At 45.8% G+C, this 14,258-nt stretch overlaps 1 protein-coding gene across 1 annotated transcript in view; it reads left to right on the forward strand.

The window, feature by feature from the left end:
- The window catches only part of LOC118405513 (titin-like), a 130,426-nt gene that overhangs the window by 46,711 nt on the left and 69,457 nt on the right, over window positions 1-14,258 (forward strand). Inside the window, exons 85-109 of the mRNA XM_035805016.1 lie at window positions 151-340; window positions 734-1,008; window positions 1,405-1,717; window positions 2,040-2,476; window positions 2,866-3,158; window positions 3,454-3,598; window positions 3,984-4,154; window positions 4,548-4,692; window positions 4,987-5,379; window positions 5,688-5,903; window positions 6,316-6,442; window positions 6,839-6,990; window positions 7,337-7,636; window positions 7,948-8,117; window positions 8,447-8,582; window positions 8,820-8,992; window positions 9,235-9,537; window positions 9,842-10,113; window positions 10,649-10,811; window positions 11,067-11,349; window positions 11,673-11,806; window positions 12,283-12,442; window positions 12,872-13,014; window positions 13,365-13,521; window positions 13,867-14,039. Of these exons, the coding sequence (XP_035660909.1) occupies window positions 151-340; window positions 734-1,008; window positions 1,405-1,717; window positions 2,040-2,476; window positions 2,866-3,158; window positions 3,454-3,598; window positions 3,984-4,154; window positions 4,548-4,692; window positions 4,987-5,379; window positions 5,688-5,903; window positions 6,316-6,442; window positions 6,839-6,990; window positions 7,337-7,636; window positions 7,948-8,117; window positions 8,447-8,582; window positions 8,820-8,992; window positions 9,235-9,537; window positions 9,842-10,113; window positions 10,649-10,811; window positions 11,067-11,349; window positions 11,673-11,806; window positions 12,283-12,442; window positions 12,872-13,014; window positions 13,365-13,521; window positions 13,867-14,039 (5,424 nt within the window). The remainder of the gene's footprint in view (window positions 1-150; window positions 341-733; window positions 1,009-1,404; window positions 1,718-2,039; window positions 2,477-2,865; window positions 3,159-3,453; window positions 3,599-3,983; window positions 4,155-4,547; window positions 4,693-4,986; window positions 5,380-5,687; window positions 5,904-6,315; window positions 6,443-6,838; window positions 6,991-7,336; window positions 7,637-7,947; window positions 8,118-8,446; window positions 8,583-8,819; window positions 8,993-9,234; window positions 9,538-9,841; window positions 10,114-10,648; window positions 10,812-11,066; window positions 11,350-11,672; window positions 11,807-12,282; window positions 12,443-12,871; window positions 13,015-13,364; window positions 13,522-13,866; window positions 14,040-14,258) is intronic.

A 14,258-nucleotide genomic window follows, 5' to 3' on the forward strand; every position in this document is an offset into this window, starting at 1 on the left:
GGAACATCTTAAAAGAGGACAGAGTTGGAACCGTGCGTGTATCTTGTGGTAGACTGTTCCAAACAATAAGCCCAAAGTAGCATATGGATGATATAAAAGTCTTTCCGGCAATAGGACAACCAGTTGATTGCTTGTGTTTGTGTTATTCAGGTCGTGAGCGAAGAAGAAGGAGAGGTGGAGGGCGAATGGAGAAAGTGCACGCAGATCAACGCGCTGCGCTACACCGTGGCCGACCTCCTGAAGGGAGAGAAGTACCGCTTCCGAGTCTCCGCTCAGAACTACGGCGCCGTGAGCAAGCCGGCAGAGCTGCTGCAGCCCGTGGTGGCCAAGGAACAGATATGTACGTTACCATGGAGATGGGGCTAGGGTTAGGGATTAGGGTTTGGAGTTTAGGCACAATTTGGTTGAAAAGTACAAGGAACAAATGTTATAATTATGATATATGTACAGCCATAGACAAAACATATACATTTTGTACTATATACTACAGTGTATACCAGAGATTGATGATTTGTGTGGATGAAGATTATGTAGACGTACTGCAGTCTTAAAACTTTATGTCCTGTGGATTTATTTACAAGACGTGTTCTTACTAGTACTCAAAACACCATAGTCCTTGCGAAGTACTATTCCTTTTTCTGTCCTTAGAATGTGAGAAATATTTAACAGTGTATTACAGTTCTCAAAACATTTGCAGAATCATGATGTTAACCTGGCCACTGTTTTTCCACAGTCCCGCCAGCCATGGACCTGCAGGGCATCACCTCCGACACCATCATGGTGAAGGAGGGGACAGACTTCGTGCTGAAGATCCCGTACTCCGGCCAGCCCATCCCCACCGTCACCTGGAAGCGCGGCCTCGGCGTCATGCAGCAGACAGCCCGCATCTTCGCCAAGACCACCCGCGAGATGACCCAGCTCTTCATCAAACGCGCCCTGAAGGGCGACAGCGGCAAGTTCTCTGTCGACCTGTCCAACACTGCCGGCAGCCAACAAGCCGACTTCCAGGTATGTTTGGATAAAAACAAAGCAAAAACTTAATATCATATTGGCATAAAGTTTGGTAGTAATTTAAAAGTTTGTTCTGAATTAAATTCTTGACTGCCATACTGCATTCTCTCTCAGAATTTACGTGACAGAAAGAAATATTTTCTACTTGTTAGAGCCATTATAGAAACTATGTGGTTATTGCTCAACTGCTGCATGAGCAAGCATTACTTGGATGATAGTAGTTTGCATGTGGTGTACCAAAAAAAGGAAACAAGTTGGAATAAAGGTAATTTAAGTATCATGTTACCAATTAATTAGGTCCTCACTCATCTAACATCTTTGAAAATATTCACTTATGCATATAAATACGATCAATCAGCAATGAAAATCTAAAATATCTCTGGAACTCTCCAGATTAACGTCCTGGGTAGGCCCGGGCCGCCGGAAGGACCGGTCGACTTCGAGGACGTCAGCGCCGAGAGCGTGACGATGAACTGGAAGCCCCCGATGGATGACGGCGGAAGTGAGGTCACCAATTACGTCATAGAGAAGTCCGACAACCGCGGAGTGGCGTGGGTTTACGTCAGTTCCGGCGTGAAGAGGACGACCATGAGAGTGACGAAACTGACGAAGGGCAAGGTGTACGCCTTCCGTATCAGCGCCGAGAACCGCTTCGGTGTCGGCAAGCCGATCGAGTCCCCCTACATTACAGCAAAGGATCCATATGGTGAGCACTGTTAACGATGTCACAAAAGCTTTGTCCGTCTGAAAATGTAACAGATAAAACAGTTGCAGAATTGCTAAACATTGCAAAACTTAACGCTGTAGTACCTCTACTAGATTGCCATTGAAACATGTTTGTGTTTTAAAGTCTTACTGCTTTGCAAAATATGTACATAATTTCCTTCAAAATGTATGAAATACAAAGAAGCCGCTGGAATGGCTGTCAAACTATCAGTGTACAGTTCTTGATATGTGTGGACTTTTAGCCTTGAATATGAACTTTGTAAAACTAATAAACTGAAAAACATCTAAATGTTCTTTCCCAGACATCCCTGGGCCGCCCGGAATCCCCGAGACGCACGACGTCACCAGGGAACAGATGTGCCTGACCTGGCCAGAGCCGGCCGACAACGGCGGCAGCCCCGTCACAGGCTACGTCATCGAGCGCAAGGAGATGTTCTCCAACCGCTGGATAAAGCTGAACCGCGCGCCCGTCCGCAAGAACGAGTTCACCTCGACTCAGCTCACAGAGGGCAAGGAGTACGAGTTCCGCGTGTGCGCCGTGAACGCCGCGGGCGTCGGGCCTCCCAGCGAGCCGTCCCGCCCGAGAAAGGCGGTGGACCCCGTTGGAATCCCGAGGAACGTGGAGATCCTTGAGATCACCCGCTCGTCAGTGACGCTGTCCTGGGCGCGTCCCACGCACGACGGCGGCAGCAAGCTGGTGTCGTACATCATTGAACGCAGACTGGTCAAGGAGGAAAAGGTACAGAATTACATTATTACACTTCTTTATATTTTCATGTTATCTTTCTATCAAATTATCTTTTGTAAAACTGGAAATACAAACTTAGCATACGAATTTTAGAAAAAAAAACTTGAGGAAAAAAAAAATTGTGTGTGTTTATGTACCAGTGCACTTTACGCCAGACTAATAGAAAGGAAAACATTCCTACAGTAATAGGTTTGGATAAATTTGTATTTACAAAAGATAATAGTACAGAGTCTGATCTGTAGAATATGATGTCTGCCTAAGTGTCCGGGTAAGGGGCTGGCCATTTGCTCTACTCTCTTAGATCCCTCCAATTTATATGCAGGGATAAAATGTCAATTTATATCTGTATTACACACTAAATTTCGCCTGTTTGCTTGCAGTGGACACAACACATCCAATCCGACCTGGGTAACCTGACCTACACCATGAAGGGCCTGAAGCAGGGCGAGAAGTACGTCTTCCGCGTCAAGGCCAAGAACGCGGCCGGCACCGTGAGCGACCCGAGCCACGCCGTGGGCCCGATCATCTGTAAGGACGACCTGGCCCCGCCCAAGATCCTCCTGGACACCCGTCTGAAGGAGAAGGTCACCGTGGCTGCGGGTAGCGCCATCACTCTGGCCGCTATGGTCAGTGGGAAGCCACAACCCGAGATCTCATGGTCCAAGGGAACGAGGTACGAGCCGTACACACTGTTGTGCACACTTTTCATGTTTTGATGTATGTTGAGAGTGATTTAAATATGAAAACCTTAATCATAAGTTGTTACGTATGTAGAAATATATTGAAAGGACGATTCAAACTAGCAGACTATGATTGAAACATTAATCATTATTAGAAATATTTCAGAATAAAAATGAAGACTGACTACTTGGTTTTCCATGGTGCAGATCTGATGTAACTGTAATGCCGTCAAACACTTTGTGATGCAGAAAAATAATTCCATATGTGTTCTTGTTCTCGTTTGCCAGGACCCTTGTTGGAACAAACCGAATGAAGATCGACTCGACCGCGCGCTCCACGCAGCTCGCTATCAAGGACTGTTGCCGTACCGACAGTGGGAAGTACACTCTCACCGCCATCAATGGCAGCGGCAGCGCTGTCATCAGCATACAGGTAAAGTTTCCTTTTTTAGATTTCTTAGAAATAATCTTAATACGTTTATTGCACATTTGTAAGTTGTATACGCAATGAAACAAAAACAATCCCTCGGATAAAAACGAGAACACAGACTCACACGCGCTATGCGACATTACCATAAGGATCATCGTCATAATTGTGGGCTTACACTGGAAGAAAAGAAGTTGTAGACTTGAAAACTCAGGAAAATGAAATTCATGTTGCCTACCGTTATCAAGACTTCCTTTCCTTATTCACCTTGACACATGCCTTAGTAGGTACAACAAATCAACTTTTACATACCGTTCCTTGGACAAATCCCATTGCGCTACTGTTTGCTCATTACAACTTTTTGACGGTTGTGTTTCTCCCTCCCCCCCAGGTGACTGTTCTGGACCGCCCAGGACCGCCCAGCGGCCCGATCCAGGTGGGCGAGGTGACGCCGGAGACCGCCGTGATCTCGTGGGCTCCGCCTGCTGACGACGGTGGTGCGGAGATCACGAACTACGTCGTACAACGTAGCGACGTGAAACAACCTGACGTCTGGATCAAGGTGAGTTTATCAAGTGACTTTTAACCATCTAAACTTTTTAGGCTTGATCAGGTTCAATAGCAAAAATGACTATCAAAGTCATTTTATAAGTAGAGGCCAATCATTACCAAGTTGAAATAGCTGCAGCGGTCTTGCCATGTCTACAAGGCATCGCAGGCGTAGTCTCCCTTCCTTGCCATGGCACTAAGGAAGTTACTTGTGAGCATACAGAACTTCAGCTGGACGAGTCATGCTGGATGGGAATTCGTTGAAATCCTGGTGTCACCTCTCAGAGAATGAATAGAACTGAAGTTACTGCATTACTTGGCGACAAATGTGAATGTACTTAGACAAGTATACGTAATTAAGTAGTACCTGAGCGTGTCTGACTGAAGCACCCCCTCCCCACCCCAGGTGAGCGCTGCTGTGCGCAAGACGACTCACAAGATCACCAAGCTGAACCTGGGAACCACCTACTGCTTCCGGGTCCGCGCGCAGAACATGAACGGCATCGGAGACGCGCTCGCTTCCGAGCACGTCCAGGCCAGATATCCGTTCGGTAAGGCTCTATCCTTTCGCCATGAGTTAATCTGATGGGCAGTGAATTGCCTGTGGATTGCTCTGTTTTTCACCTGTTATCTAATCTGCCTCATAGACACACAGCGGATGAAATAGCAGTATCTTGAAAACTACTTGTAAAAAAGAACATTTTCCTTTGTTTTGCATGCAAAATTACTATGCATTTTCGAAAGCCCTTCCAGCAGTTATTAAATAGTGCAATGCACTGATGTAAATGATAGAGGAATCTATATGTAGTATGTATTTTAATGTAACATGACTCCTACCTCTCCAGACACACCTAGCGCACCTGGACAGCCCCAGGTGAAGGATCTGACGGCAGAGAACTGCCGCATCACCTGGACACAGCCAGAGACCGACGGCGGGTCGGAGATCACCGGCTACATCGTCGAGAAGAAGGAGAAGAACAGCATCCGCTGGGAGCGCATCAACCGCGACCTGGTGCAGGAGATGGAGTACATGGTGCTGGACCTGGAGGAGGGACTGGAGTACTCCTTCCGCGTCTGCGCCGTGAACAAGGCGGGGCGCGGCAAGGCCAGCCCGCAGACCAAGCCCACCGTGGCGCAGGACCCGCTCGGCAAGCCGGGCAGCCCGGTCAACGCCGAGGTGGTGGACACGACCAGGACTTCTGCCGACCTGAAGTGGGAACCTCCCATCAAGGATGGAGGTGAGAAGAAGGAATAAAACTGTCTTAGAAAGGGTCAACTCTCGTAGAAGTGACTGTCTTATTAGGACTATAACTGTCTTGTAAAATCATAATGGTTCCAACTACAAGGACGCTGTCTTTCCTCGATTTCTTTAAATTTCAATTACAGATTGACTGCTTGAGAGTAAAAATTGCCTGTGTCTCGAGAAAGAAAGAATGTTTGCTACACCATAGATAGGCTGGGATTCATCCTACTATTGAAAATTGCCCGGCTTCTTGCATGATTGTATGTGCGTCTTACACTCTTTCTTTTTCCTTGCGCTCAACAGGCAGCAAGATTCTAGGCTATATCGTGGAGGCACGCAAGGAGGGGTCGGAAGAGTGGCTGAAGGCCCACGCCACCTCCCTGCACCGCACCACCGAGTTTGTCGTGCCAGACCTGACCCCTGGAGGATTCTACAAGTTCCGCATCAGTGCCGTGAACCAAGTGGGAGTCGGCGAGCCTGCCGAGATCCCGGGGGTCACGGAGGCAAAGGACATTCTGGGTAAGGCTTGGTCTTTATATACGAGAAGACTGTATACATCTTATTCTAGACACAACAGGAAGTCATTTTAAATCTGTTCTTAACTTCTTAATATGTACCTGACACTGATGAATTCTCAGTATCTCCATTTGGTAAAGGAAAAGACTGTAGTTAACAGTACACAAAATGTTAGAACTAGAAGTCAAAGGTATCTGTCCCTATATATCTAAAACTGTTAAAGGATTCCTAGCTTTGCAGTATCTCTAATTATGAAAATTAGTCTTTCCGCAATACATCTTTGTTAGAATAACAATGTATTAGTTGAAATAACAAAACGAAATATGCATCGAAATGGAGATTACCAATCCAATCCATGTTTAGCAATTGAAACAGGTGCATTTTTAAGTAAAATTTGATTATCTATTTCATACAGAAACTGCCGAGCTGGACCCGTCCGTGGCGAAGCACCGCGTGACGGTTCGTGCCGGTACTCCACTCCGCATCTACGTGCCCATCAAGGGCAAACCCACCCCGACATGCACATGGGTGCACGAGGAGAGGTACGTCCGCTTTTAGCTTCAGACTTTGTTGCAGACAGTCAAGCATGTACCAATAACCTGTCTAAAGGGATACCTGGGTAATCGGACACTTTGTGGTGGTCCCTTAGATTTTTGTCCTATTCAAATGTTGACACAAGCATTGAGAATCCTGTATGTAGTGGCCACCTTCCCACATCTTTGGTAGGTTTAACTATAATATAATATTAAAGTCAAATTTGTAGAAACTTTTAAGTTTAAAAAAGCGTTTAAAAACGTGATGATTTGGGCTTTTCCTAAAGCAAGGGGAATAGAAACAAGAATGGTGCATGTATCATATATCAGGATCAGTTTTCCAGAATCTATAATATGAGTGATGAATATGAACTTGATGCTGACCCCTGACCTTTAACCCCCCAGTGACCTGGAGAACCGTGCCCAGATCGAGACGAGCGAGGTGGCGACCCAGCTGCTGATCATGCCTGCCGACCTGCGCGACGCCGGACTGTTCCACCTGACCGTGGAGAACTCCAGCGGCAAGGCCGAGGCTGACATCAACGTCAGGGTGCTCTGTAAGGAAACATCTTTTTACTCTCTAGTGATTTTCGCAAGTGTATGAGGATAGAGAGAAATAAAGGCGCAAAGGCGATTGAAGAGTGATAATTCAAAGCAAAAGAAGAAGAAATTCAAAGCAATAGACCAATCTCATTGTCCGACCACCTCCGTCAACTAATATCAAGACATAGAAAATGCAATATTAGCATGAAAATAAGAAAATTGACGGACAAACAGCCACTCTGCCTTTGGTCTTGAATTTGCCATGCTATCATTGCTTGACAGTTATTAGTCCCATTACTGTCACTATGTAGTCGTTACATTGAATGAAGTTAAGTTTGACCAAATTTTGACCATCCCCAGCACAACCTGGCCCACCTGAGAACGTGGAGATCAAGAGCTTCAGCCGGGAGAGCGCCGTGATCGACTGGGACCCGCCCAGCAAGGACGGCGGCAAGCCTGTCACAAACTACATCCTGGAGAAGAAGGAGATCAGCCGCAAGACGTGGACTGTCGTCGACGCCAACATCGTCAAGACGTGCTACACGGCGCTGAACCTGGTGGAGGGTAACCAGTACTTCTTCCGCGTGTTCGCCGAGAACGACTTCGGAATCGGCGAACCCGGAGAGACTGATACCCCCATGACTGCCATGGATCCGATTGGTGAGCAACGACCTTAGAAGTTAGAAATAAGCTGCCATAATCTTCACTTCTTCTTAAAGTAATGGTTACAGCAACACAACAACTTGTAATACTTGACGTGGTGCATAATGCGATTCACTGTGCTGCTGATATGTACAAAGGAAAATAGATTAAGCTGTTGTTAGTTCCTTTATGGTAGACCTTTCTTTGAGTAAAAAAAATGTACCATATAGAACCTTACTGAAATATACAATTGAATAACCGTAACATTGCTACACTGGAAACGTTATTAAGATAAGCTGACCATGACTGTAATGTTACTTCCTGTGTAGATCAACCCGACCCGCCCAAGAGGGTGAAGCTGACGGAAGTGACGTCACACTCCGTGTCGCTGGTCTGGGACAAGCCGGACTACGACGGTGGAAGTCGCGTCACGAGCTACATCGTAGAGATGCTTCCTGCAGACAGGGAGGAGGAGGAGGGATGGATCAAGTGCAGCCAGGTGAGCGTTTCAAAGATTAACACATAAAGTAAATTAATGAAATATTACTGGAGAGGTAATCTTTTGTTTTTAAGGTCTTATGCGTAGTTTGTCATAGTCTGGAAAAGACTGACTGACAGAGAGATAGAGACTGGAGAGGTAGGTCGTTTGAGTGGAGATTTCCATTAGTGTCAAAACTCTGGTTTAAGAGATTCATCTGCGTGTTAATCCTTCTATGGGGAAATATGAAACTTCAAGCTTATCGAAAAGTAAAACGATACAATCATAAAAATGACTCCTTGCATTTATGTGACACGATCCTAAATCTACATGCTTTTCCCCCTCCCCAGTTGAACACACTGCGCTACACTGTGACGGAGCTGGAGAGGAACGCGGTGTACCGCTTCAGGGTGTCTGCCCAGAACGCCGGCGCCGTCAGCGAGCCCAGAGAGCTCCCGGATCCCGTCATCTGCAAAGAACCAGAGAGTAAGCGCTCGTTTCATACTTGAAGTACATTGTATAGATCTAAAGCTAAATAACTATATATTAACTACAGTTTGTTTCAAGAAGATTGATACACTTCCTCTATGAAAAACGTACTATTTTTGTGATTGATTTTTCTCTCTTGCAACTGTCTTCAATATCCCATTTAGACATGCTTAGATCACCAGACGATTGATGTTGTATAGGATGGATGATCTAACATGACCCTTTTTCTCCCAGTTCCCCCATCCATGGACCTGACTGCGCTCCAGTCCCAGGACTTTGTCCTGAAGGAGAGCTCAGACTTCGCGCTGAAGATCCCGTACGCCGGCCTGCCCAAGCCTAAGGTGACTTGGCTTAGGGGGCTCGGGCCGCTCAAGGATAGCGGAAGGATCTTCACAAAAACACTACAGGTAACTTTCTTCATATCACCTTTTACAATGTTCTTTTGACAACACACAAACGTAATTGTAAGTACTGGTACCCAAGTTGTTACATGTAGATGATACAGAATTTTTGGTACAGTCATTTACTAACGTTTCATCCTAATACAAATGTAAGTGCCTCAGTGGTATTTGATAGTTATAGATTTAGCGACCACCCCTCAGATGCATCTGGTAATTTTCCTTCAATAATAATTTCTTCTTTTTTCCAGGACAACACTACTTTATTCATTAAGCGTGTGACCAAGGCCGACACCGGCACCTTCACCTTGAACCTGGAGAACCTGGCGGGCAGCCAGAGCGCCGAGTTTAAGATGGTGGTTGTCGGCAAGCCCACCGCGCCGCAGATGCCGATCGAGTTTGACGACGTCCAGCCCGACAGCGTGACGCTGAGCTGGAAACATCCGGACAGCGACGGCGGCAGCGAGGTCACCAACTACATCATCGAGAAGTCCGACAACCGCGGCGCCACCTGGGTGTACGTCAGCTCGGGCGTCAAGAGGACTACCTGCAAGGTAAGAGTACTTACAACTAAAACTTCGCTGGTATTTAAAGACAACACAATCCTCGACGATTCGTCTGTTTTAAAGCATAATTTATTATTAATTTTGAACCTTTATGTTGACGATTTGCCTGTAAAAAGAAGAAAATGAATTGTATTAATTTGGAACATCAAAAATCATTTGTTCAGCCAGACCTTTCGCGAAATTAAGATATGGAGCAATATGATTTTGAGGGATTTTGAAGGTATATCTTGTAAAACTGTTGGGTCACATCATGTTAGTACATGTATATGATATATACCCTATTTCTCCCTAGGTTGGTAAGCTGGTCCGTGGTAAGGAGTACAGCTTCCGTATCTCTGCCGAGAACCGGTTCGGCGTCGGCCCGCCCATCTACTCCACATCCGTAGTAGCCAAGGAGGCTTACGACCCGCCAGATGCGCCTACGGCACTGGAGACGTACGACGTCAACAAGGAGCAGATCTGTCTTCGCTGGCAGGCTCCGGCTAACGACGGCGGCTCCATGATTCTGGGGTACCTGGTGGAGAGGTCCGAGAGGGGGAGTCAGCGATGGACCAAGCTCAACAGGTCAGCATCAATCCCTATGATCATGAATTTCCTTGATTAATTTGCATTCAATGTATGGTTACTGATTCTGTGCTAAAAGTAGCTCGGCGTAAGATGATATAATTCAGCATGGAAGCACCTTTTTTCAGTTTGATTGCGTACAAAGTACTCTCAAGCTAATCACCGTTGTGATTATTATCATAGATTAGCATGACTAAAATAATGCTAACAGAGAAATACCATTAGATACTCAGTACAGCATGGAAGCATATGTACTCGTTGTTTTGAATGATGGCATGATAAATTAAAGTCTGTATTCTTTGAGAATGATGGCCATTGTGATCATTATCATAGATTTGCATGAAAGAAGTAAGCTTCTTAACCATACAAAATCATATTCAGCTACAAGATGCTGGCTGTTGTGTTGAGTGTTAGCATGCCACCTGGTGAAGGAACAATATTGTACACTTTATATTTAAGAGTAATAAATCTACAGCAATGCACAATGTATATGTAAAAGAATACATGACCTAACGACTATTGCTACAATCCACAGAGCTCCAGTGCGCAAGACAGACTTCCGTTCCTCTCACCTGATGGCCGACCACGAGTACGAGTTCCGCGTCTGCGCAGTGAACGCTGCCGGACCCGGACCGTTCTCTGAGGAGTCTCCCTACGCCAAGACTGTGGACCCCGTGGGACCACCACAGAACGTACAGGTCAGCAAACAAGCAGATATATCAAACTGTACACTTAATGTGCCGTAAAAAAGAGCTCCAGTACAGGTCAGCAGACAAGCAGATAGACATGCATTTTAGTTGCCTACATGTAGCTTTTATACCATAGCCGGCTGCTAGTTACCATTGTTGTAGACATTCAGATATAAGTGTTTATCATATTCATAATGTTGATGGTGGCTTTATTGTTTTTCATTCATTTCCATACTAAACCAAGGCTAACTTCCTTGTACACAGGTTGTAGACATCACGCGCTCCTCCGTGACCCTGGAGTGGCGCCGCCCCGCGTTTGACGGCGGCTACAGGATTATCGGGTACCAGGTGCTCCGCCGCGAGGTGGGCCCGCAGGAACCCAAGTGGGTGGAGTGTCACCACGGCCTGCTGCAGAAGCTGGAGGAGACCGTTAAGGGTCTCAAGAACGGCGGGAAGTACGAGTTCCAGATCATCGCCAAGAACGCGGCTGGAATCAAGAGCGCTCCGTCCGACAAGACTTTGCCGGTCGTGTGCAAGGATAACCTTGGTAACTATTCAAGACATCAGTCTTTTATTACTTGGAATATTTTCAATCAATGCCATGTTGTAAAGAAAACAGGAAGCAAGTATGACAATCGCTTATGTTTGCATGTACGTTCTTATACCATATGCTCGTACCTAGCACTAAATACATCATATCTTTTCTTTCAGTCTTATACAAAAAAAAGGTCGAAAGCTAATATTTGGTCGCTGTTGTATTACAAAGATTGCGATCAAAACACATCTTTGAAGCTGTCAGAAGTCTCCGATGACTGAATAGGACCCCTAGGATATATACTTCATGTTAACCTTCATGCCCCCTCCCCACAGTACCGCCAGCCATTGTGGTTGACTACCGTATCAAGGAGAACAAGATGGCGATCAGCCAGGGCGACACCCTCCACGTCCCTGTAGCTATCACAGGCAGGCCTGAGCCGGAAGTGTCCTGGACAAGGAACGGCAAGGTACTTGCACTCATGTATATCTCCGTTTGCAATAGCTGATAATAGAATAATAAAATTAGGTGGATAGTCGTCATAGAAACAACAGAAAGAACCAGCTACATTTTACAATATATATATATATATATATATATATATATATATTCGGCTATGCTACTGTCTCCAGCAGCCTCGGTACAGAATGTATTACAAAACGTTTTGCAACGCAATCATAACAAGTCAAGCATTTGCTAAGCTGATCAATATGAACAAGTCAAATGTGGCATTATCCTCACCACTGTCTTTAAATCTAAAAAAAAAAACCAGTTTCCATAATGTTCCCATTGTCAATCAACGTCAACTTCTTTGGTACGGAAATCTCACATGTTCTTCATACTGTTTGTAACTTAAATGTAGCAATGCTCTCGGCACTGTTTCAAATCTTGAGACCTGGATCCATCCCCGCCAGTTTCCATAATGCTCCCATTGTCTCTCCGCAGCCTCTGCTGAAGTCACAGCGTGTGGACATCGCCTACGACGGGAAGAAGGACGCGCACGTGCACGTCAAGGAAAGCGGACGCGTCGACGCCGGCGAGTACATCGTCACTGCCAAGAACAGCAGCGGAGTCGCTGACGCAACAATCAACGTCAACATCTTTGGTACGGAAATCTCGCACTGTTCTTCATAATAGTTGCAAACGTGGTATTACATTAATGGCAATGCGAAGTCAGTGTGACAAACGTAGCCAAATTAATACTTTTAACTTCAGATGTTCAAAATAGGACTACAAGAACTCAGAATCTACGTTAGATTATGAATTAGATTTAAAACTATCCGCCCTGTAAAGTAGAGATTTTACCATTTGAAGGACTGACACAGAATCTCCCTAGGTCAGATTGACGTACATGTACATGAGAGAATCATGGGTTTCAAAGGCTGCTTGGGAATGTCACTACCCCATGCCCAGTTGGCCTGGATTAGTTTTTATCAACTCGCACCGACAAAGACCCATTCTCTTTTTGATAAGTGTTCTTGAACGTTTCCGTGGTGGGTTCTTCAACATAATTTGTTTTCTCCTGTGCCCACAGCCACACCAGGCAAGCCGCTGGGCCCGCTGGTCGTGTCGGACGTGACTCCGGAGTCCTGCCTACTCCGCTGGGAGCCCCCGGAGGATGACGGAGGAGCGACGATCACCAACTTCATCGTGGAGAGGATGGACGTCAAGCAGCAGGTAGGTCATGGGCCATTGTGGGTCTCAGCACGTCTGAACATTAGGAAATACCTGGAAGCTTTTGCTTTTCTGTAAATTGCATCAAACTGAAACACACAATGATTGCATTCACTGTATTATTTCCCCTCACCCAAGCAGCATGGGCATGTATGTCTCTGATTTATCAGGCCCTGCAAACAAAAGGAAAAGGAAATAGCATAATCCCTCAAAGCTGTTGCATGGAAGGGGAAGTGTTTGTAGGTTACAAAAAGGTGTACAAACTATTGTGTGTTTTAACACAGTTACATGTTGACCAAAACCGACCGTATCATACACTAAATGTCTATAACCCACCTCCCACCTCCCCACAGTTGTGGATCAAGGTATCCAGTGCCTGCCGCCGTACCAGCCTGAAGGTGTCTAAGCTGTCTCCAGGCCAGACCTACCAGTTCCGTGTGTTCGCTGTGAACGTGCACGGGGTGGGAGAGCCTCTGGTGTCTGAGGCAGTCATCGCCAAGTACCAGTTCGGTAAGGAGGTTTCAGACGTCTTCGAGATTCATGTGAAGAAAGCATCTGATTGTTTTATTAGTGTTGGTATCTTGCATTTGTATGACAGCCACTGTATGTTATATGTAAATCAAAGCTGTTCACACACATACGGACTTAGCTGTTTTCTTCTCCCTTATTTCATCACCCAGAAGTAGAATCAGTCAGTGACATTGCATATGTTGCAGTCTAAAAGTCATGCTTCATATTCAGACATGAAAAAGTCAAACTTGAATATATTAGATAAATGCTCACTAAGATCATATCGTTGTATTGAAGTCCTCTGTACAACATGAAGTGAAAGTGAAACACCTGTCCCGCCCCCAGACGTTCCCGCCCAACCCGGACAGCCGCAGGTGAGTGACGTCACGCGCGAGAAGCTGAACCTGTCCTGGACCGCGCCGCTGTCCGATGGCGGAAGTGACATCATCGGCTACGTGGTGGACATGAAGGAGAGGACCAGCGTGCGCTGGCAGAGGATCACCCGCCGCTCCATCCAGGTAAACAACAACAGTAAACATAAACAAAGGCTTATAACGTATTCAGTAAATATAAACTGTGGCCGTAAACAATGTACGTAAATGTCAAGAATGATGGAAAATTACAGCCGAGTTGATGTAGAAGGAAAAAAAACAGTGCAGTTTTTCTCAACATGGATTCTTTTTACAACAGAAAACATGTCCACAGTGATTCCAAACTAATGCAGATGACTTTTGTAC

The sequence above is a fragment of the Branchiostoma floridae genome, chromosome 18 (genome assembly GCF_000003815.2).
Source record: "Branchiostoma floridae strain S238N-H82 chromosome 18, Bfl_VNyyK, whole genome shotgun sequence".
Taxonomy (NCBI): domain Eukaryota; kingdom Metazoa; phylum Chordata; class Leptocardii; order Amphioxiformes; family Branchiostomatidae; genus Branchiostoma; species Branchiostoma floridae.